Here is a 21,808-nt window from a genome sequence, read left to right as displayed (position 1 = left end):
ATAATCATAAATCGATCTTTAAAAATGATAAATTGAAATTTAATTTTTAAATGTATAAAAATGTGATAAATTTATTCTTATTTTTAATTTAATAATAAATTAGTTTCTTAATTTAATAATAAATTTATCCTTAAATATTACAACTTAGCACATGTTTAAAATCACCTAAAAGAATAAGTTTGAGACAAAATACTTTTGCAAAAAGAGTCATAACTCTTATTTTCATTTTTATTTTATTTTTATGCGTTGGATTACATTGGAACGTGTATTCCAAAAATCTTAATTATAAATCAAACTTATATTTAATAATCACAAAATGATCTGAGAATTTTTTTATGAGAATTGAAATGATGGTTGAAAATATTATTTTAAGTGATAGTTGAAGTAGACAATTAAAAGGTACTACTATAAATTAATTCGAATTGGAACTTAATTTGTAAATGCCGCAGCAGACATACGTAATGATTGCTTTATATATACACATATGGTGCACATTAAAACTAAAAGAAATTAATTCGTTTTGAGATAAAAACAAAAATCATTGATTTTTTTTTTAAATAAAACCTTTTTTCACACCTACAATAAAAATGAAGAGTGTGTTTGAATGTATTTTTGTTTTTAGGTAATAGAAACGGGAGAAAAATACAAATAACAAAATTTATTTGGTATTTTAATTTTTAAAAGCTGAAAAAGAATCACAAAAGATGTCTGTCTTTCACACCACCAAAAGTTACACAGTACATATATAATGTATTGAACTTGAGGAATTCTACGGAGGGAAACAAATGTTAACCCTTAGATATACTCATTTAAAAAGGAATGGCTGAAGATTTTTCTTATTTTCTCTTTCCCACTTTGTCTTTCACACCTACCCAATTAAAGTTTAATCTTTTTGAAACATAGATAGAAAAATACTAAAATCTAACGGTGCATGTAACACTTTGGCACCTTGGGAAAGTTATTTAGTCTCCCACGGTAGAATTGGTCAATGAATTGAACTTAGCCATAATTCCCTGACATGAATCAAATCTGGTCATCCATTGATACCTCTCAAAACCAAATTGGAATCTTGCTTTGCTTGGACCACAATAATGCCTAATCAAATTGCATAATTTAATTATCAGTGCCTAGTAACCAACTAATCATATATATGTATATATACATTGCATAGCCTTGGGGTATTCAAAATCATCAATTTTCAATTCATGGCTTCCCTCATGAGCACCATCCTCAAGCAAAGGTCTTGTTCTTCTTCTTCACATGCTGGGAGGCTGTTGTTCTCCACAACAACAGCAGCCATTGTTGATTCCCCTTCACTTGCTCAGAGAATCAGAGATTTGCCTAAGGACCTTCCTGGAACCAACATCAAGAAGCATGTTTCTCAGGTAGTATTCATTACTCACTTTCCATGTTTCTCTACTTGTTTTTTATTACATGCATGATTATGATTTATGATCCAGTAATGAGAATGGTTGGTTTGGTGATTGGTCTCTTACTAAATCAGTCAATGTAGCTCCATCCCGATGGATTCTACTTTCTTGTGTTTCTGATCACTCATATCATGCCATGTGTACAACAGATTTTCATTTTCCCTGTATTATCCTATTTATTTGTTTCATCATCTGCCAAGAGTGAAAATAATTTTGGTATCGATTTATTAAGGTTTTTTCTACCAAAGAGGTTGGTTTGGAAAGCTGCCTGGAATTCTTGGTATAGATATTGAGATAATTACAGCTGCAAAATTGTGATTTTTGTCGTAAAACTCAGTTATTCTGTTTTGAATTTTGTTGAAACCATTTTATTATTCAGCTGTATGATGATACTAAATTACTAAGAATTTAGGGGTTGAGAATAGTGAAAACGCCTAGTTCACAACATAGTGAAAAGATTGAATTCCCACTGAGAAAGGTAACCTTTAGTATCCAACAGTTTCAGATTGCCTCAGAAGAAGTAAATCTATGAGAAACCAAAAAAATAAAAAAAATACTAATAAAACGTACACGCGTAGAAAAGAAAATGTTGAAGAGATAACTATATTTGAGTTTTCACTAATTTTTCCTGTCAGTTTACTAAGTTTTATATTTTCTTTTACCTTATTCTCTCGCACACCACAAAATGATACAAAACTTGAAGAAACCATTTTGCAGAGTAACAGAGATTTCTAATTTTATTTATTTATTTATTTATTTTACCATTTTGCTTATTGGAGGATATATTCCGGTACTACTTATTCAATTCTTATCTGAAGTAGAACTATTCATTTTTCAGCTCATTGGGAGGACTCCACTGGTTTATCTTAACAAAGTCACCGAAGGATGTGGAGCTTATGTTGCTGTCAAGCAAGAGATGATGCAACCTACTGCCAGCATCAAAGACAGGTCAATTCCTCTTTATTTCCATTCCTATTTGACTTTCCTTTTGTTCCTACTTTGCATTTGATTAGGTTTCATGCTATTCTTAATGATAATCAAAACTCAAATTAATACAGAACTACTGTAATTATTTTCTTTTGATTTTACAGACCAGCATATGCAATGATCACAGATGCTGAGGAAAAGAATCTGATAACTCCTGGAAAGGTTAGCTGATTTGATATATGGCAACTATTTTGCTTAGTTATTCACATGTAGATGCTCATAGTTAACTTATTTTATGTTGCAGACAACTTTGATAGAGCCTACATCAGGCAATATGGGTATCAGCATGGCATTTATGGCCGCCATGAAGGGATATAAGATGGTTTTGACCATGCCCTCTTACACAAGCTTGGAAAGAAGGGTGACCATGAGAGCGTTTGGAGCTGAATTAATCCTCACTGATCCAGCCAAAGGAATGGGAGGAACAGTAAAGAAGGCTTATGAACTTTTGGAAAACACACCAAATGCTCACATGCTGCAACAATTTTCAAACCCTGCCAATACTCAGGTTACCTGAACCTAAATTACTATTGCTGTTTGAAATCTCCTACCAAGAAAGAAAAATCAGTAGAACTAGGCTTGTATTATGCTTTTGTGATGCTTCATTGTACTTAAGTTTAATACTAGATTATAGTTCTAAAATAAATGCTTGGCTTTTACAATGGTGCATTTATTTATAAAATGATTTCAAATGGGATATAGGTGCATTTTGAAACAACAGGTCCTGAGATATGGGAGGATACAAATGGACAAGTTGACATATTTGTTATGGGAATAGGTAGTGGAGGCACAGTCTCTGGGGTTGGACAATATCTTAAATCCAAAAATCCTAATGTTAAGGTGAGGTTCAACATATCGCAATTCAAAGTACAAACTGAACAATGTTCTGTTAGATACACTTATTAAAACCCGTTAACTGCTTTTGATTATATTAGATATATGGAGTGGAGCCAAGTGAAAGCAATGTGCTGAATGGTGGTAAACCTGGTAAGGATAATTATTTTTTTCTTTGATTTTTTATATGATAATTTTGTACATAGTTTCTTCTTGAATGCTATTTTTTCAGTTTTCCAAGCAGTCTATGGTAAAACTAAAAAGGATGAGCATACCAGTCTTTAAAATGGCATTGGTGAAGTGAAAAAATTGTATAAATGTAAAAGGGGCTTAAAATATGGATCTAAAGTAACCAAAATAATCACTATGGTCTCTCTTTCTTCTATTTACTGATTGCAAACTCTGATGTTGTCATTTTATATATAGGTCCTCATCATATAACTGGCAATGGGGTTGGATTCAAACCAGACATATTGGACCTGGATGTTATGGAAAAAGTTCTTGAAGTAAGTACAGAATATTAATTCTTCTATATAGATATTTATCATGAAAATTTTAACTTTTTGCTGCTTCTCCTAACTGTCTGGGGAAACTTATTTGGTAGGTTAGCAGCGAAGATGCAGTTAACATGGCTAGGGTGTTGGCATTGAAGGAAGGACTCATGGTAATCTTCAAAGGACAATTTTGTAAAATTAAACAATGAATGCATGAGAAATTTCAAGCTTCAATCATTTAACCATGAATTTCACCCTAGGATTTACATATGATTCCTTACTAACTGACAACAGACTATTCATAAATTGGTAATCAAATTCTGAATTTGCAATTATTTTTCTTTCTAATTTTTTCAGGTAGGGATATCATCTGGAGCTAACACAGTTGCAGCACTCAGATTGGCTCAGCTGCCTGAGAACAAAGGCAAACTTATTGTGGTAAGAACAGTTTTCCTTGAAACAACTCTAAGCTAAAGGCTTAGCCTGATGTATAAATTCTCAAGACACAACAACACTTTGCATTCATTTTCACATTTTTCTTAATCATCATATATTTCTGTAAATAAAATGCTTAGCACTATAATTTTAGGCATCAAACTTTTCTGTCTTTGTTGCTGATGTTGTGATAACCATTGATGACTTCAATCTCAGACTGTTCATCCAAGCTTCGGTGAACGATACCTATCATCTGTTCTGTTCCAAGAGCTTCGTCAAGAAGCTGAAAACATGCAGCCAGTAGCAGTTGATTAATTCCATGCATAAGCTTTGTTGTGGAGTTACATTACATGGAGCAACCTAGTTATTACAATCCTGTTGTAGCAAAAATTGTTAACATCATCTTACAGTTCGGCCATAGCAAAAATTGTCAAACAAAGCTGTGTTAATTGGGAAAAGGTTTTGATACAGCTTACAATAAGAGCTGTGTTAATGTTTTGTATTGTTCTTTATTTTTCATTTTTAATCGAAAAAGGTATAAAGCAATCGAAGTGTTCTTTATAATTCTTGGAATCAAATCCTATTATGGGTATGATGTGTGTTCAAATTCTTCTTAAAACAAGACCAATCCAAGTGGTTAGCATTGCCAAATTTCTATCTTTGCAAAAAAAGTATAATTAGGTGCTAAGGCCACTTTGGTTTTACTTATTGCAGAAAACAATTAATAAATCATATAAAAGGATAATAGTTAGTATTTAGCTTCAATTATCCATGATGCGTAGGGGACTTTCCTTTGTCTAATATAGGATGTTAGAAGTGTGAAGGCTGCAAGACTTGGTCACTACCCTTCGAGGTGGCTGGCAAGAAAGTAAATGTACCAACAATGGCTAGGAATAATGGGTAGAGATGAAGTGTGTTGTTTTAATTTAAAAGCAAAATAAACAATCAAGTTTTTTTTTCCCTTTTATGTGTTAAATGTCACATTGTGTAAGAGAACAACTTTGTTCCTTCTATATAAAAATAGGTATATCCAATTAATTACTTTACCACTTAATAATTAGAGGATATATCACTTATATTATAATTAAAATTTATGATAAATAAATATATATTTAAATAATAATTTTTTAAAAGAAACTATTGGAATTTAATTAAAAAATAAAAATAAATAATGATGGATTGAAAGGTTTAGATTGTTATAAATTTAAGTATATAGATAAATATAAAGGAATTAAAGATGATTTAAAATAGCTAAAAGATTTTTTTATTAGTTATTAGGATAATGTGTAAAATATATATGCAAAAAGAAGGAAGAGATCAAGAATATTGGAATTTTTTAGAAAGTGTGACTAATGGGACTAGAAGAAGATTTATGGGGACAACACTTATATTATGAATTGATTTTTTAATTGTATATTAAATTATTAAAAAAATATTATACATATATATTATAATTAAAAGTTTGAAAAATTTAGTGGGGGCATTTGTTCACGTCACTTATCTTCACTTATTTAAAACAAATAAAATTTAAGTGTGAAAGTTAACAAAATCTAATATATATAAGGTTTTGTCCTATATATTAAATTTATAAATTTTATATTAAAATTAATGCATAGAAATAACATTTGTTAAAAAAATTTAAATATATACAGGTAATATTTGTTTTAAAAATATTCATGGTTTAAGCTCAAACCTTGCAAAAACTCCTTATACAACAAAAAATAGGAAGATTTAATTATTTTCCAAAAATAGATACCATTATTTTGAAAAGACTATTATCTCAATGAAAACATATCTTAGCAATATTAATTATATGATATGGTTACTTAATGTTGTAATAATTGTTGATCAATAAGAAAAATATATGACTCTATCATGAAAATTTTAACAATTTTTTAACCGGTACAACTCAAATATTGTGTAACACCTAACTCATATGTATTTGAATTTGTTTATAGGTTCTAGCTCAAATAATGCACAATAGTCAACTCATTAGTAGGCATGACAATGAAACTCGTACTCGTGGGTATTCACCTAAACCCGTCCCGATTTTGACGAAAAATACTCGAGTTGATCGGGTATGGATTCGGGAATTATTTGACTTTTTTAATCGGGGTCGGGAACAAGGATGCCACTACCCATCCCATACACATTCCTGTACCCCGTCCTGATGATGGAATTATTAAAATTTTATTAATTATTTGTTAATTTTTTTATAATTTTTACATAATTTAATATTCTTTTCCTGATGATTTTTGTAGACAAATGCACAATATAAGTAGTTAAAAATAAATGTGTAACAATCAATCTTTTTTTAAATCAAATTTTTAATATAATTTTTTTACAAAAAAAAAAAATTTACAAATCTAAATCGGGGACAAAGATATTCGATATCCGACGGCTACGAGGATGAGATAATAAATTTTGATCAGTCCGGTAGGGGAAAACAAGTATGAGTATGATTATATGTTGGGAAATCGGGGTCAAAGATTGGAGAGACAATGCTCACTCCGTCCCATTGTCATGTCTACTCATGGGTATTTTATTTTGTTCAATAGTTAAAAAAAACTTAAAAATAGTGAAAAAACAATTTATATATTTTAAAATTCGTCTCTGAAAAAACTTTAGTGACACCAAAAAATTACCATTGCTAACTAAGATTGTGTCCCTATTGATTGAATATCTTGTAGTTTCCAACTCAAATAGTGAACCAAGACCAACTATGAGTGTTTGGATACTGTATTTGTTTCACATAGTGCACAATAACCCCTCATGTACCTCGTTGGTATATAAATTCTAGCTCAAATAGGATACAACAACCAACTCATGAGTTTTTTGATAGCGTGCTTGTGTTAAACAATGTCAGTAACAATTCTGGCTTGTGTTGGATAATGTGCTTCTGGTACCTTTTCTAAGCGGTTGAGTTTGTCCTTTAGCTGGTTCATAGTCAAATTGAATATGTTAAGTGAAATGAATTTAACAACATTGCAAACATATACAGAAAGGGTGTGTCAAATGAAAAGTTTTTTTATATAAAATAAAAGTAATAAATTTAGATTTTTTAACGAATAATTAAAATTAAAATATAAAATAATATAATTACTAAATTATTTTTAATATATGAATAATTCATATACAATTATATGGTTAAAATTTACTTAATTCACTCTCTAAAAAGGAATATGTGCATGTTCCCAAATCATAAAGTTAGGTGGTCCATTCACATTTCAATTGTTACGTATAACTTGTCATGAATGTCAAAAATCCTTTTAATTAAGTAGTTACGTTTGTATTCTTATATATATATATATATATATATACCAGAAGTATTTTTCATTGGACATAATGTCGGATCTAGAAATCTTGTGAAGGATGGGCTGGAAAAAAATTCTTCATAATTATTTAAATGTCTACTTTTTATAAATAATAATTTTTATACATAAAATTAAAATTAATTTTTATATTAAATGATAATGACCATAATTATTAATATAACAACAACGGACACACACATAATAAATTTTACACAATTTTACATTAGATATCATTTTAATCTTTACAATAAAATAACTAACACAATTAATTTTACACTAATTAACATTAACTATTATTATATTAACAACATACAAAATTAATTTTACATAATTAACATTAAAAATATATATAAATGAATAGTTCTAAGAGTGGGAAGGAGAGGAAACTGAGCCTCTCCTTGGTCCCCTCTAAATTTTTGTCATTAGAAATAATCTTATTTAAATTTAATAAAATCAGACGATAAAATTTTTCTTCAAGATTTTTTTTATTTTAACAATTGAAAAAAATGAAATTCGTTCGTAATAAAATTCATCTTAAGATTATAATAACAATTCAACTTAGATTTTTTAAATGCTTTAATTATGGAGTTGGGGATAATGTTCATGTATTAATAACTCAATAGCTTACATTTATCTATCTATTTAAAGATTCACGTTAATTTCACTATTGATTTTAAAAATATATTAACTTGAGAGTGTAGACTATTTTTTAAGACTAAAAATCAGGGTTAGTGGAAGCAAACCTTACAACTCAGATAACGCTTATCAGGGCAAATCTTCTAAGTCATTACGTTTGCATACACACTAAAAATTACATGAAATACTATTTTGCGATATAAAAGTTAATAACATGATTCTTAATATTCATCTAAGATGAATTTGATTTTAAGGTCAAATGTAAGCGTTAAAAAAAAATACTTTTTAATTTTTTTTTGTAGTTTATAAATACTATTGTTCAAATAAGAAAAAAAGACTAAAAGTCTAAAATTGTTGAGTAATAGTTTAAAGAATTGGACATTAAGTTATCTAGTGTATGACATTTACTTTTAAAAAATAAAATCCGGAATAGTAACATTTAAATCAAAAGTTAATAATTACTTATTTTTTTTCATTGTTATATTGGATAGAATTATATATTTATTGATTTTATTAATTACTACTATTAATAGTAGAATATGACTGGTTACTTTTAAGAATATTTTTTCAATCATATTTTTTATTTATAAGATTCAAATATGATATTTTATTTTTCAAAAAAAAAAATCATAAATGAACATGTGAAGTGCTAGTATAGATAATATTCTGTTATTAAAATATAAATAATTTATAATAAATATGTGAAGTGTAGATAAACATCCTAGCATTAAAAATTATCAAGCTAACTTGTAGTGAAAGAATCAAAGCTAACTTTTCGTGATGCTGAATCTTCCTCATTAACATAGACAATTTCCTCACCTTGTGCGCCACAATGGCTCATTATATATTTAGCACCCCAAAAACGGTTTATTATATTTTTTTACTGTATCATAATTACAAAACAATATTGGTATATTAAGTTTATTATGAAATTATAATAATTACGAAGTAAAAATGGATTTAAATCCAATTTTACCTTTTTTATAAATAAAATCCACTTTTACTTAAATTAATGTAATATTGGTATACTAAGTATATTTTATTTTACAATAACAGCATTGAAAATCAAATATAAAAGTTCTAACTCAGTTGAACTTAAATCCTCACATATCTCTGCATAAAATAAATCTTCATATCTAACTCTAACCATAAGCACATAAAATAAAAAAAATTCATTATTTAATTTTTTTAAGTAATTTTTAAAACCTAGTAAAAAATACAAATTCTAAGCGCGTTACAACTTACAACTTGGTATAGGTTTTGCTTGTAATTTCGAGGAGAAAGAAGGGCAATTTGAATTGTCGCTTTCCGTAAATCTGTAACCGTAGCCATTCGGACCTATAAATAGCACACAGTGAGAAACCATAGAAGCAGAAAGAGAAAGCTTCGTCACCCGCCTGAGGAAAAAAGAAACAGAAAAAGAAATTAAACATAAACACCATTTTTTATTTTCATAAATATGGAATAGAAAAACGAAAGTCTTGAAAAAGAAGAAAAAAAAAACAATTCTTTTCCCTTAGGGTTTGACTGTGAATTGCTACATCGCGTGTGGCCCAAACAGTGGAATCACCGATTCCGTCAAGTTCGGTCCTCTGCAGGGAAAGATCTGTCCCCAATTGCCCGAAAGTTTCGGATTCTAGAGAGAGAAAGTGGGTGTCAGTAGACGCAGCTAGAGAGAGAAAAATAGATTTTTTTTGAACGTTGGGATCGGAGGGAAAAAAATGTGGGTTTCTTGAAATTTGGAGGGATTTCGAGGTTCTGGCATTTCTGGGTATATTTGTTTTATCCAAAGTTTGAAACTTTTTATTTTATTTTTGACCAGTGGGTGTGATCTGAATTTTGGTGATTTTTGGGTTTTTTTTTGTAGGTGGTGAATCCTGGGGTGGTTGCATGCAATCTGGCGGAGGTGCCGGTGGTGGGCCCGGCCGGAATCCGGCGGGGCGGGCGGCATCGACGTCGTCAGCGGCTGCGTCGCCGTCTTCTTCGTCATCGGCGGCCTCACATTTGGAGTCACTGAAGCAGCAGCAGCAGCAACAACAACAACAACAGCAGATGGGTTCTAGGCAGGTGTGGATTTTGATTGGTTTAGCTGAATTTCTGTGACAATTTGGTTGAATTGTGTTGTTGTTGACAAGTGATGACAAGTGTGGTACCTGGTTTTGCTGCTAATTCAGATTTTGAAACACATGGGAGTGTGAAAAAATGGGTTGTGGTGGAATTTGCATTTAATGCACTTGGTGTTGGGGTTTAGTTGGTTAGTTGGTTGTGTTTGTGGTTATTTTTTTCCTTTTTTTTTTTTGAACCAATTGATTTTCAGGCATTCAAGGAAATGGAGACCGATGGAATCATTGTATCGGGAAATGATTTGGTGCAGATTTGTGCTGCTGATGCTGTCAATTCCTATCTAGCTTCCTTTTCATCCCATGATAGCATGCACTCTTCTGTTGACTTTTAATTTTTTTGTTAATTGGTCTTTGCCTTTATTTTCTGTTGATGTGTGATGTTGAATTGTAGGCAAATTTGACTATTCTGCATGCTTTTTTTCTCCCTGCACTTTTCTAGGGAATTTCCTTTTAGATGTTGATGATGATTGATAATGAAGCATCAGGGTAATAAAACTTGGGTTTTTTGTTTTGTTTTAATGAACCCCCTCTTTGCCCTTTGTAACTTTCTCTCCCTTCCGGTGCTATTGTTGATTTTATACACGTTGATTTACTTCTTTGGATTATGAATTCTCCTTTGCTCTTTTTTATCTCTTGAATCAATTGTACAAGACATTGATTAATTATGGATATTAACTAAACAAGCTACAGTTGCAACTTGCTAAAAGGTGTTGATGATGATTGATAATGAAGTATCTATCAGGGTATTAAAACTTGGGGTTATGTTTTGGTTTAATGGACCCCTCTTTTGACTTTCTACAATTCTCTCTTCAGGTGCTATTGTTGAAATTTATTCACGTTGATTTACTACTTTGGACTATGAATTCTCCCTTTGGTCTTTCTTTATCTCTTGAGTAAATGGTATAAGTTTAAAGACATTGATTAATTGTGGATTGTAACTAAACAAGCTACAGTTGCAACTTGCTAAAAAGTGTTATTTCGTCTACTTCTGTACATTGTTAATTTGTATTAACTGTTCTTGCTGCCTCTCTGTTGTCTTACTTCTGTTATTATTAGTAAAATATAGGTGATGTCAATGATTGGTGTCGTCTGTATCTTGTTTTGTGTTTTTAGCAGTCATCTGTATCTTGTTGACTTATAATTTTCTATCAAATGCAATCTTAATGGAAAAATCATCATTGTATCGTATTCTTTCTCAAAATGGTGTGATCATTAATATATAACTGATATTCCTTATGATGTATGGTAATGGTACTTAAGAATATGTCATAACTTTCGACTATGGTCTCATTTCTGATTTCATGGTTATGTTACATCAAAATAGTTCAAAGTTTGTTTTTTCCTCTGTATTTTATTTTAGTAGTAGCCTGCATAAATCTCTATCAAATTTATGTCATACCTTTAAGATATGAATTATGAAGTCAAAATGGGGGTTGTCGGTCTTGGGAACCAATTTAGCTTATGTTAGTATTTTGAAAAGTATGTGTACCTATGTGTGTCTTCATATCTGTGAAATTTGCATTGTGATCTTATAACAAGTTTTGATGTTATTATGGGAAATTATGTCTTGTTTTTTTGGTAACCTTTAACCATATCATTTGTCTTATGGAATGCTGACTTCTATTCAATTATTCACATATGCAGTCATTTCAACAGCAACTGCTTAGAAAACCTGAAGGGAGTGAAGCATTTTTGGCATATCAAGCTGGTCTTCAAGGAGTATTTGGGAGTAACAATTTCCCATCGAGTTCCATGCAGTTACCTCAGCAATCTCGAAAATTTGTTGATTTAGCTCAGCATGGCTCCAACCAGATTCAAGGTGTTGAGCAGCAAATGCTAAATCCTGCACAAGCAGCATACTTTCAATATGCTCTGCAGGCTTCGCAACAAAAGTCTGCTTTGGAAATGCAGTCACAGCAGCAACCGAAAATGGGAATGCTGGGCCCTTCATCTGTAAAGGATCAGGAAATGCGAATGGGAAATTTGAAAATGCAGGATCTTATGTCCATGCCGGCAGTGAATCAGGCCCAAGCATCATCGTCTAGAAATTCATCTGAACATTTTACTCGTGGGGAAAAGCGGGTAGAGCAAGGGCAGCAGCTAGCACCTGATCAGAAGAGTGAAGGAAATTCTTCAAGCCAGGGTGCTGTTGGAAACTTAATGTCGGGAAATATTATAAGACCTGTGCAAGATCTGGCAACTCAGCAGAGCATCCCAAACTCTATGAACAACCAGATTGCAATGGCTGCTCAATTGCGGGCTATGCAGGCATGGGCACATGAACGAAATATTGATCTATCACATCCTGCAAATGCTAACTTAATGGCTCAGCTCATTCCACTGATGCAATCCAGGATGGTTCAACAACCAAAGGCAAATGATACTAACTTAGGTTCACTGTCATCACCTATCCCTGTTTCAAACCAGCAGGTTACTTCTCCAGCAGTTGCAAGTGAGAGTTCAGCACATGCTCATTCATCTAGTGATGTGTCTGCACAATCAGGTTCTGCAAAGGCCAGGCAGACGGCTCCACCCAGCCATTTGAGCCCACCAATTAGTGCCGGTATAGCCAGTAGCTCTAGTGACATGGCAGCGCTGCAATTTAGTCTTCATGGCAGAGACGCTCAAGGATCTTTGAAGCAATCAGTTCTAACTGTAAATGGAATGCCTTCTGTGCATCCACAGCAGTCCTCTGCAAACATGAACTTAGGTGCAGATCATCCTCTGAATGCAAAATCTTCTTCATCTGGTTCAGAACCAGTGAAAATGCAGTACATCAGGCAATTAAACCAATCTGCTTCTCAGGCTGGAGGTCTGACAAATGAAGGTGGATCAGGAAATCACACCAAAACTCAGGGGGGACCATCTCAGATGCCTCAACAACGAAATGGTTTTACCAAACAACAGCTTCATGTTCTTAAGGCACAAATACTAGCATTTAGGCGTTTGAAGGTTTAATCTTTGCTTCCTTCTTAATTTTTTCTGCATCTGTCTGTCTGCCCACCTTACATGTTTATTTATATGCTATTTATATAGACCTAGTGAAGATGTACTACATAATATTTAATGGAGATTGTGCTCACTGATATTTGTTTTTTTTTTCTTCTTCTGTTGGTTGATAGAAAGCAGAAGGTGCACTCCCCCAAGAACTTCTTCGCGCCATCATTCCACCACCTCTTGATTTGCAAGTGCAGCAGCCAATTCATTCTGAAGGAGCACAAAATCAAGAGAAATCTGCTGGAAATATTGTGGCAGAACAACCGAGGCAGAATGAGGTCAATGCCAAAGAGTCGCAGCCTATCTCATCCATTAATGGAAAGATCTCTTCAAAGCAGGAAGTCTTTGTCAGAGATGAGAACTCCCCTGTAACAGCAGTTCATTTGCAACCCACACCTCCTGTGACAAAGGAATCTGCTGGACAGGAAGAGCAGCAGTCTGTTGCATGCGCTCCTAAGTCAGATCAGGAAAGTGAACATGGAATTGGCAGAAATGAGTTAGTATTAGATAAGGGAAAAGCTGTTGCTGCTCCCCAGGCTTCTGTAACCGACGCGATGCAACTCAATAAACCCGCACAAGCAAGCACTGTTTCCCAACCAAAGGATGTGGGGTCCACCAGAAAATATCATGGACCCCTATTTGATTTTCCTTTCTTCACTAGGAAACATGATTCCTTTGGGTCATCAATGATGATAAACAACAATAATTTGTCATTGGCATATGATGTGAAAGAGCTTCTTTTTGAGGAAGGCATGGAGGTCCTTGGCAAGAGAAGAACGGAGAGTTTAAAGAAGATTGAAGGTTTACTGGCAGTAAACTTGGAGAGGAAAAGAATTAGGCCAGATCTTGTGTTGAGGTTGCAAATTGAAGAGAAAAAACTTCGCCTTTTAGATCTTCAGGCACGTTTAAGGGATGAGATTGATCAACAGCAACAAGAGATAATGGCAATGCCAGATAGGCCATATCGCAAGTTTGTTAGGCTGTGTGAACGTCAGCGTATGGAACTTGCTAGGCAAGTGCAGGCATCTCAAAGAGCTTTAAGGGAGAAGCAACTGAAATCTATATTTCAATGGCGCAAGAAGCTTCTTGAAACACACTGGGCCATTCGTGATGCCCGTACTGCTCGCAACAGGGGGGTGGCCAAATATCACGAAAGGATGTTGAGAGAGTTCTCAAAGCGTAAGGATGATGACAGAAATAAAAGGATGGAAGCCTTAAAAAACAATGATGTTGACAGATATAGGGAGATGTTGCTGGAGCAGCAGACTAGCATCGAAGGTGATGCTGCAGAGAGATATGCTGTTCTTTCAACTTTCTTATCCCAGACTGAAGAGTATCTCCATAAATTAGGAAGTAAGATAACTGCTGCTAAGAATCAACAGGAAGTGGAAGAGGCAGCAAAAGCTGCTGCAGCTGCTGCACGATTGCAGGCATGCTTCATCATCTCTCCTCTCATTAAAAGAAAAAGAAAAATTCAGTGGCCTGGGAGAAAACCTTTATTTTTGTGTGCATTTTTTTTAGTTTGTACAATTCATTTGAGGTTTCTGTTTTTTTATGTTTGCTAATGTACATTTTAACTTGTTTGAAATCATGTATTAATCATTGATCCAATTATATGTTTTATGACTAAAGGGTCTTTCTGAAGAAGAAGTCAGAGTGGCAGCAGCCTGTGCTGGGGAGGAAGTGATGATTAGAAATCGTTTCATGGAGATGAATGCTCCTAAAGACAGTTCATCTGTCAGCAAGTGAGTGTTGCTCATTTTTTTTTTTTGGTGCATTTTTACTTTTGAGTTTTATGCTTCTGGCATAATGATGCTCGTGGTCAGGTGTAATTTTACAGCCAGGTGTTGGCTCAAAATGTGCTAATTGCCTAATGATAATATTTATTGTAATTTTAATGCTTTGACATTGTTTATCTAAGTTATGATTTTTGTCAGTTTGTTGGTTGTATAATAATACATCTGATACCTGATGATTACCATTATTGACCACATACCAGGTATTACAGCCTTGCTCATGCTGTGAGTGAGAAGGTTGTATGTCAACCATCAATGTTACGGGCAGGAACACTGAGAGACTATCAGCTTGTACGTTGCTAAGTTTGATGGAATTGTCTGTAATTGCTTGTTTTCTTGTCTTTTAGAGTAAGGTTTTAAGGATTTGACATGTTATTTTTGAAGGTTGGTTTGCAATGGATGCTTTCCTTGTATAACAACAAATTAAATGGAATTTTGGCAGATGAGATGGGTCTTGGCAAAACTGTACAGGTTAGTGTTATGTTTTGCTGTGTTGTTCTTTAAAACTAAAATGGGAAGAAAATCTATTGTGTTCTTTTCCAGCCGAGTGATTTTACACATCATATTAAATTTTGTTGCATCATGCATAGGAGATGTAAGCAGTTTACTCCTTTTATTTCCATGATACTTACTGTGATGGTTGTGTGAACCTCCTGAAAATTTAAAATATTTTTTTCTCTGTCCAGGTTATGGCATTAATTGCATACTTGATGGAGTTTAAAGGAAACTATGGCCCACATCTTATAATAGTCCCAAATGCTGTTATGGTTAACTGGAAGGTGATCTTTCAACTCTTTCATTTGAGTGATATTTTATTTGTGATTAAGTGTCCCTGTTAATCCAAAAGCTTTTGTTCACCATGCAGAGTGAGTTGCATACTTGGTTACCATCTGTGTCATGCATTTTTTATGCTGGAGGGAAGGATTACCGGTCAAAATTATATTCACAAGTAAGTGTGCCACAGGTTATTGACTTACACTATTATGCACAATTTAATGTTCAATGCTGAGTTTCCTTGTGTTATATTTGCAGGAGATTATGGCTATGAAATTTAATGTCCTGGTGACTACTTATGAGTTCATCATGTATGACCGGGCAAGGCTTTCAAAAATTGATTGGAAGTATATCATAATTGATGAAGCACAGAGAATGAAGGATAGAGATTCAGTTCTAGCTCGTGATCTTGATAGATATCGTTGTCAAAGACGCCTGCTTCTGACAGGAACGCCTTTACAGGTCTATTTTGCTTTGACACAATTTGCACTGTTGCTGTAGTTTCCTCTGTACTCATAATGTCTTCTATGACCCAATTTAACCAAACATCGTGTTTCTTGAAGATTGCAGCTTCCTATTTTGTTAATTTGTTTCACAACTTGTTCTTCCCTTGGTAACTATTAGAGATATGCCTTCACCTAATAGCTTTAGCTTTATGAACACTCTTAATTTGAAATATGTATCATAACCTTTATGACCAAGTGGTCATAAGGTCGGTCTTTGATACCACCGTTCTTCTAAATAAAATTGAATATTAGCATAAGCAGAGTTGGCCTTGACATTGTCTATGCTTTAAATCCAAAGGGCTATTTTGTGAAGGGGAGTGTTAAAGATAATGAAATCATTGATATGCTTTCACCTGTTAGTTTAAGCTTATAGGACTAGTGTTTGACAGTAATGAAATTTTCTTTGTTCTTTTAATAACATTTTTAAATATTTGCGAGGACAGTGACACTTATAAGGTGGTGCTGTGGATGAATACTGCTGAGCCATTTAACTTGCTCTGTAGATATGTAATATATTATCTGTTTTTATGAATGGTTTTAATTGGTTCATTCCTTTTTAAGAGGAGTCAAAATTACCTGATGGGTTAGATTCCGATCTAACCGAGGTCAAATCTTAGTCTTGTCTTGTTATGCTGCCTGATGGCTGATACTAAGCTGGGGTTTGGGTCTAATAATGCAATTATCTATGAATCATTTACTTTACTGTCATAAACTACTATTGTAAATACCATTAAGACTTTTTATTAAAGCTTGAATGTTGTTAATTCAATTACAGCTCAAAATCTTGAATTATGCCCCTTGTGTTGTAACCATAACCTTCTGGTCAACTATATATCATATTATGCTTTTTGTGTTCATTTTGTTGTTGCTGGAATGTAGTCAAAGTTCTCTGACTAATAATTCATGCCTTTCTTCATAAAATACATGTTATTATATTGACTTGTGTTCTATATCTTAACTTCATGTAGGTGTCACATTGTCAATTGATAAATCATTTATGTATATGGTGCAGTGAATAAATATCTTGATAAAATTTATTAATGGTGTAATTTTCTCTGCAGAATGATTTGAAGGAACTGTGGTCGCTTTTAAATTTACTTCTTCCAGAGGTTTTTGACAATAAGAAAGCCTTTAATGATTGGTTCTCAAAGCCATTTCAAAAGGAAGGTCCCACTCAAAATACAGAGGATGATTGGCTTGAGACTGAGAAAAAAGTTATCATTATCCACCGTCTTCATCAGATTCTTGAGCCTTTCATGCTCAGGCGTCGTGTTGAAGATGTTGAGGGTTCACTACCACCAAAGGTTTGATTATGACTCTTCCTTGACCTTTTATGCTTTATCTGGTGGCACAATCCTAATATAAGTGTTGCATTGCAGGTCTCTATAGTTTTACGATGTAAGATGTCAGCTGTCCAGAGTGCCATTTATGACTGGGTCAAATCAACTGGTACCCTTCGTCTTGATCCTGAGGGTGAGAACAGTAAGATTCAAAAGAATCCTCATTACCAGGCAAAAGAGTACAAGACTTTAAATAACAGATGTATGGAGCTACGTAAAACTTGCAATCATCCATCCCTGAATTACCCATTACTTAGTGAATTATCTACAAATTCAATTGTAAAATCTTGCGGGAAATTGTGGATCCTGGATAGGATCCTTATAAAGCTTCAAAGAACTGGTCATCGAGTTTTGCTGTTTAGTACCATGACAAAACTCCTAGACCTCTTGGAAGATTACCTGAATTGGCGAAGACTTGTTTACAGAAGAATTGATGGGACAACTAGTTTGGATGACCGTGAATCAGCTATAATGGACTTTAATAGCCCTGATTCAGACTGTTTCATCTTCTTGCTTAGTATTCGAGCTGCTGGGAGAGGCCTTAACCTTCAGTCTGCTGACACAGTTGTCATTTATGATCCTGACCCAAACCCTAAAAATGAGGAGCAGGCTGTGGCCAGAGCTCATCGTATTGGACAAAAAAGAGAAGTCAGAGTTATCTACATGGAAGCTGTTGTTGACAAAATCTCTAGCCATCAGAAGGAGGATGAGGTGAGAAGTGGAGGCACTGTTGATATGGAGGATGAACTTGTGGGTAAGGATCGCTATATAGGATCCATTGAGAGCCTCATAAGGAACAATATTCAACAATATAAGATAGATATGGCTGATGAGGTTATTAATGCTGGACGTTTTGATCAAAGGACAACACATGAAGAGAGACGTTTGACCTTAGAGACATTGTTACATGATGAAGAAAGGTATCAAGAAAATGTCCATGATGTTCCTTCTCTTCAGGAGGTAAATCGCATGATTGCTAGGAGTGAAGAGGAAGTTGAATTGTTCGATCAAATGGATGAAGAACTGGATTGGCCTGAGGACGTGATGCAACATGATGAGGTGCCTGAGTGGCTCCGAGCCAATACAAGAGAAGTGAATGCTGCTATTGCTGCTTTATCTAAAAGACCATTAAAGAACACTTTATTGGGTGGTAGTGTTGCCATTGAATCCAGTGAGGTGGTGGGTTCTGAAAGGAGAAGGGGACGGCCCAAGGGAAAAAAACATCCTAATTATAAAGAGTTGGAAGATGAAAATGGAGAGTATTCTGAAGCAAGCTCTGAAGACAGAAATGAAGATTCTGCACAAGGGGAAATTGGAGAGTTTGAAGACGATGTGTGTAGTGGGGCTGATGGAAATCGATTGGAAGAGGATGGTCTAACTTCTGATGCTGGATATGAAATTGCTCGTTCTTCAGAAAATGCTAGAAATAATCATGTGGTTGAAGAAGCTGGTTCCTCAGGATCATCCTCTGACAGTCAAAGATTGACAAAGACAGTTTCACCATCAGTTTCTTCCAAAAAATTTGGTTCCCTTTCTGCATTGGATTCCAGGCCAGGCTCCATTTCAAAAATTATGGTACACAGATTTTTCTCTGTATTTTGAATATTTTATTGTTTCGTTGAGGGCTATCTTTGTTCTATTTCATTCTGATTAAATATCTTCTGATAACTTTTTCTAGGGAGATGAGTTAGAGGAAGGGGAAATTGCAGTATCTGGTGATTCTCACATGGATCATCAACAGTCAGGTAGTTGGATCCATGATCGTGATGAGGGCGAAGATGAACAAGTTTTGCAGCAACCCAAGATTAAGCGCAAACGTAGTCTTCGTGTTCGTCCCCGCCATGCCATGGAAAGGCTCGAGGACAAGTCTGGCAACGAGATTATTTCTCTTCAACGTGGAGAATCATCTCTTTTGGCAGATTATAAATATCAAATTCAAACAAGGATTGATCCAGAATCAAAATCATTTGGAGACTCGAATGCCAGCAAGCGTGATAAGAATGAATCATCATTAACATCATTAAAAAATAAGCAAAAGTTATCTTCAAGGAAAGTAGCTAATACATCCAAATTACATGGATCACCTAAGTCTAATCGTTTGAATTGCACATCTGCTCCTTCAGAGGATGGTAATGAACACCCCAGAGAAAGTTGGGAGGGGAAGCATCTCAATCCAAATGGATCTTCAGCTCATGGCACTAAGACGACTGAAATCATCCAGAGAGGAGTATGTCATTATGTGATCATTGTTGTCTTATTTTCTGCCCATTATGGTTTTATGTTTTTCATGCCTCACTGCATGTTATAAGGACTGCAAGCAGGAACCATTATTAATCTCAAGCTTAATTATGATAAAATATTAATATTAGTATAATACAACAGGATCTGCTTAAAGGTTTTTCACCTGCAATCCTGAAAATATTACTTTCTTTGTTCTGTTTTTACCTAAAACTTTCTGTTTGTTATGTGGACTTAATCTCAACTCCATTCGGTGTTAAACAAACCATGTTGGGGATGTTTCCTGTAGTTTTTTTGCCTGCCTGTTCAGTGTAAGTATATGAACTCACACAACTTGTTCATATGCAGTGCAAAAATGTAATTAGCAAGCTCCAAAGGAGAATCGACAAGGAAGGCCATCAAATTGTACCTTTGCTAACAGATTTGTGGAAGAGGATTGAGAATTCTGGGCATGCAGGTGGATCTGGGAACAGTCTGTTGGATTTACATAAGATTGACCAGCGGATTGATAGAATGGATTATAGCGGAGTAATGGAGCTTGTGTTTGATGTACAGTTCATGTTGAGGGGCGCAATGCATTTCTATGGATACTCATATGAGGTGAAATTTCATATCCGTGTTACTGCATAAAATGATGGAAACATACCCTGACTTGTTGTATTTGGAAAATTAATTGGTGTCGAAAGACAACATGGCATACATTTAGGTATATAGCATGCTCAATTTTCTGTTCAAATATGACCTGAAATTGATATAGACTAGTAGGATTGTTCATATGATCTCCATTTTTGTAACTATTAAAAGTTCTGAGTGATCATTATTTGCAGGTAAGAACTGAAGCAAGGAAGGTTCATGATCTCTTCTTTGATATTTTGAAAATTGCGTTTCCGGATACAGACTTTGTAGAAGCAAGAGGTGCACTATCTTTCTCCAGCCAAGTTCCTGCTGGTACTGCAGCATCATCCCCTAGGCAAGTGACAGTTGGCCCTAGCAAAAGGCACAGAGTGACCAATGATGCAGAAACCGATCCATGCCCGTCACAAAAGCCGTCACAAAGCGGATCAACTACCAACGGCGAAAACACCAGGTTCAAAGGTCATTTGCCACAGAAGAACTCAAGAACCGGAAGCGGCAGTGCACGCGAACAACCTCAGCAGGATAACCCTCCACTGCTTGCTCATCCAGGTCAATTGGTTGTATGCAAGAAGAAAAGAAATGAAAGGGATAAATCATTGGGGAAGGGTAGGACTGGATCAACTGGTCCTGTTTCTCCACCTAGTGCTGCTATAAGAAGTCCAGGGTCAGGTTCAACCCCAAAGGATGCTAGATTGGCTCAACAGGGAAGGGTTAGCCAGCCATCTCAACACTCAAATGGGTCTGCTGGGTCAGTTGGTTGGGCAAACCCTGTAAAGCGTTTGAGAACAGATTCTGGTAAGAGGAGACCAAGCCATATGTAGATTTTTTCATGGAGACAAAAGGATGGTATATAATGGAGATATTATTGGTACTAGTTTTTCAGAAGAGTTTTAGTGGCCCTTGCCTTTGATAGGGTTTAGCCCATACTGTTAATAGGGTTAGTTCTTCCATTGTATTTTATAGCTACCTCAAATGAATGGGTTAAATTACAATGGTCTCCATTTTTTTTCTTTGTTGCATCTTGCTGGAATTGTCTCTTCCAAATGATTATATCAAATGCATAAACTATGATTTTTTTTTTCTTTTTTTTTTTGGGGGGGGGGGGGTGGGGGGTGACTACTATGAACCTTTGTTTTGTGTCTTAGCTGGGAAGAAACCAATAGAACGGATTGGAACCAATAATAATGAGGTTGATGACGTCCAAGGTCTCTTTGGTTGGCGAAATAATTTTTATATTTTTTTGCTATTAATAATTATAAAGTAATGTT

General features: G+C 34.3%; 2 protein-coding genes across 2 annotated transcripts; both read left to right on the top strand.

Annotated features, from left to right (window-relative positions):
• The first annotated feature begins 1,020 nt into the window (after window positions 1-1,020).
• On the top strand, window positions 1,021-4,744 carry LOC100806420 (beta-cyanoalanine synthase). The gene is made up of 10 exons (NM_001352889.1): window positions 1,021-1,385; window positions 2,269-2,378; window positions 2,522-2,579; window positions 2,662-2,925; window positions 3,120-3,257; window positions 3,353-3,404; window positions 3,678-3,757; window positions 3,856-3,915; window positions 4,103-4,183; window positions 4,397-4,744. Exons 1-10 carry the CDS (start codon window positions 1,206-1,208, stop codon window positions 4,493-4,495), a joined length of 1,122 nt encoding a protein of 373 aa, NP_001339818.1. The 5' UTR covers window positions 1,021-1,205; the 3' UTR covers window positions 4,496-4,744.
• Window positions 4,745-9,487: 4,743 nt separating this feature from the next.
• On the top strand, window positions 9,488-21,541 carry LOC100805894 (ATP-dependent helicase BRM). Its single transcript, XM_003534506.5, has 15 exons — window positions 9,488-9,901; window positions 9,998-10,197; window positions 11,898-13,205; window positions 13,376-14,680; window positions 14,883-14,995; window positions 15,250-15,337; window positions 15,431-15,517; window positions 15,733-15,825; window positions 15,912-15,995; window positions 16,079-16,282; window positions 17,388-17,630; window positions 17,706-19,241; window positions 19,345-19,893; window positions 20,253-20,504; window positions 20,732-21,541. Exons 2-15 carry the CDS (start codon window positions 10,021-10,023, stop codon window positions 21,359-21,361), a joined length of 6,669 nt encoding a protein of 2,222 aa, XP_003534554.1. The 5' UTR covers window positions 9,488-9,901; window positions 9,998-10,020; the 3' UTR covers window positions 21,362-21,541.
• The last annotated feature ends 267 nt before the right edge of the window (window positions 21,542-21,808 follow it).

This window comes from Glycine max, chromosome 9 (assembly GCF_000004515.6).
Source record: "Glycine max cultivar Williams 82 chromosome 9, Glycine_max_v4.0, whole genome shotgun sequence".
Lineage (NCBI taxonomy): Eukaryota > Viridiplantae > Streptophyta > Magnoliopsida > Fabales > Fabaceae > Glycine > Glycine max.
The sequence above is the reverse complement of the archived record's forward strand: the minus strand, read 5'-3'. Positions and strand labels throughout refer to the sequence as shown.

Excerpts from the sequence above, each read along its gene's own strand:
- LOC100806420 (NM_001352889.1), top strand. The coding sequence starts at position 1,206 with ATGGCTTCCCTCATGAGCACCATCCTCAAGCAAAGGTCTTGTTCTTCT. Across the intron at positions 3,258-3,352 it reads CCAAAAATCCTAATGTTAAG|ATATATGGAGTGGAGCCAAG; the intron begins GTGAGGTTCAAC and ends TGATTATATTAG. Across the intron at positions 3,916-4,102 it reads CATTGAAGGAAGGACTCATG|GTAGGGATATCATCTGGAGC; the intron begins GTAATCTTCAAA and ends TAATTTTTTCAG.
- LOC100805894 (XM_003534506.5), top strand. The coding sequence starts at position 10,021 with ATGCAATCTGGCGGAGGTGCCGGTGGTGGGCCCGGCCGGAATCCGGCG. Across the intron at positions 10,198-11,897 it reads AGCAGATGGGTTCTAGGCAG|TCATTTCAACAGCAACTGCT; the intron begins GTGTGGATTTTG and ends TCACATATGCAG. Across the intron at positions 15,826-15,911 it reads CTGTTATGGTTAACTGGAAG|AGTGAGTTGCATACTTGGTT; the intron begins GTGATCTTTCAA and ends TTCACCATGCAG.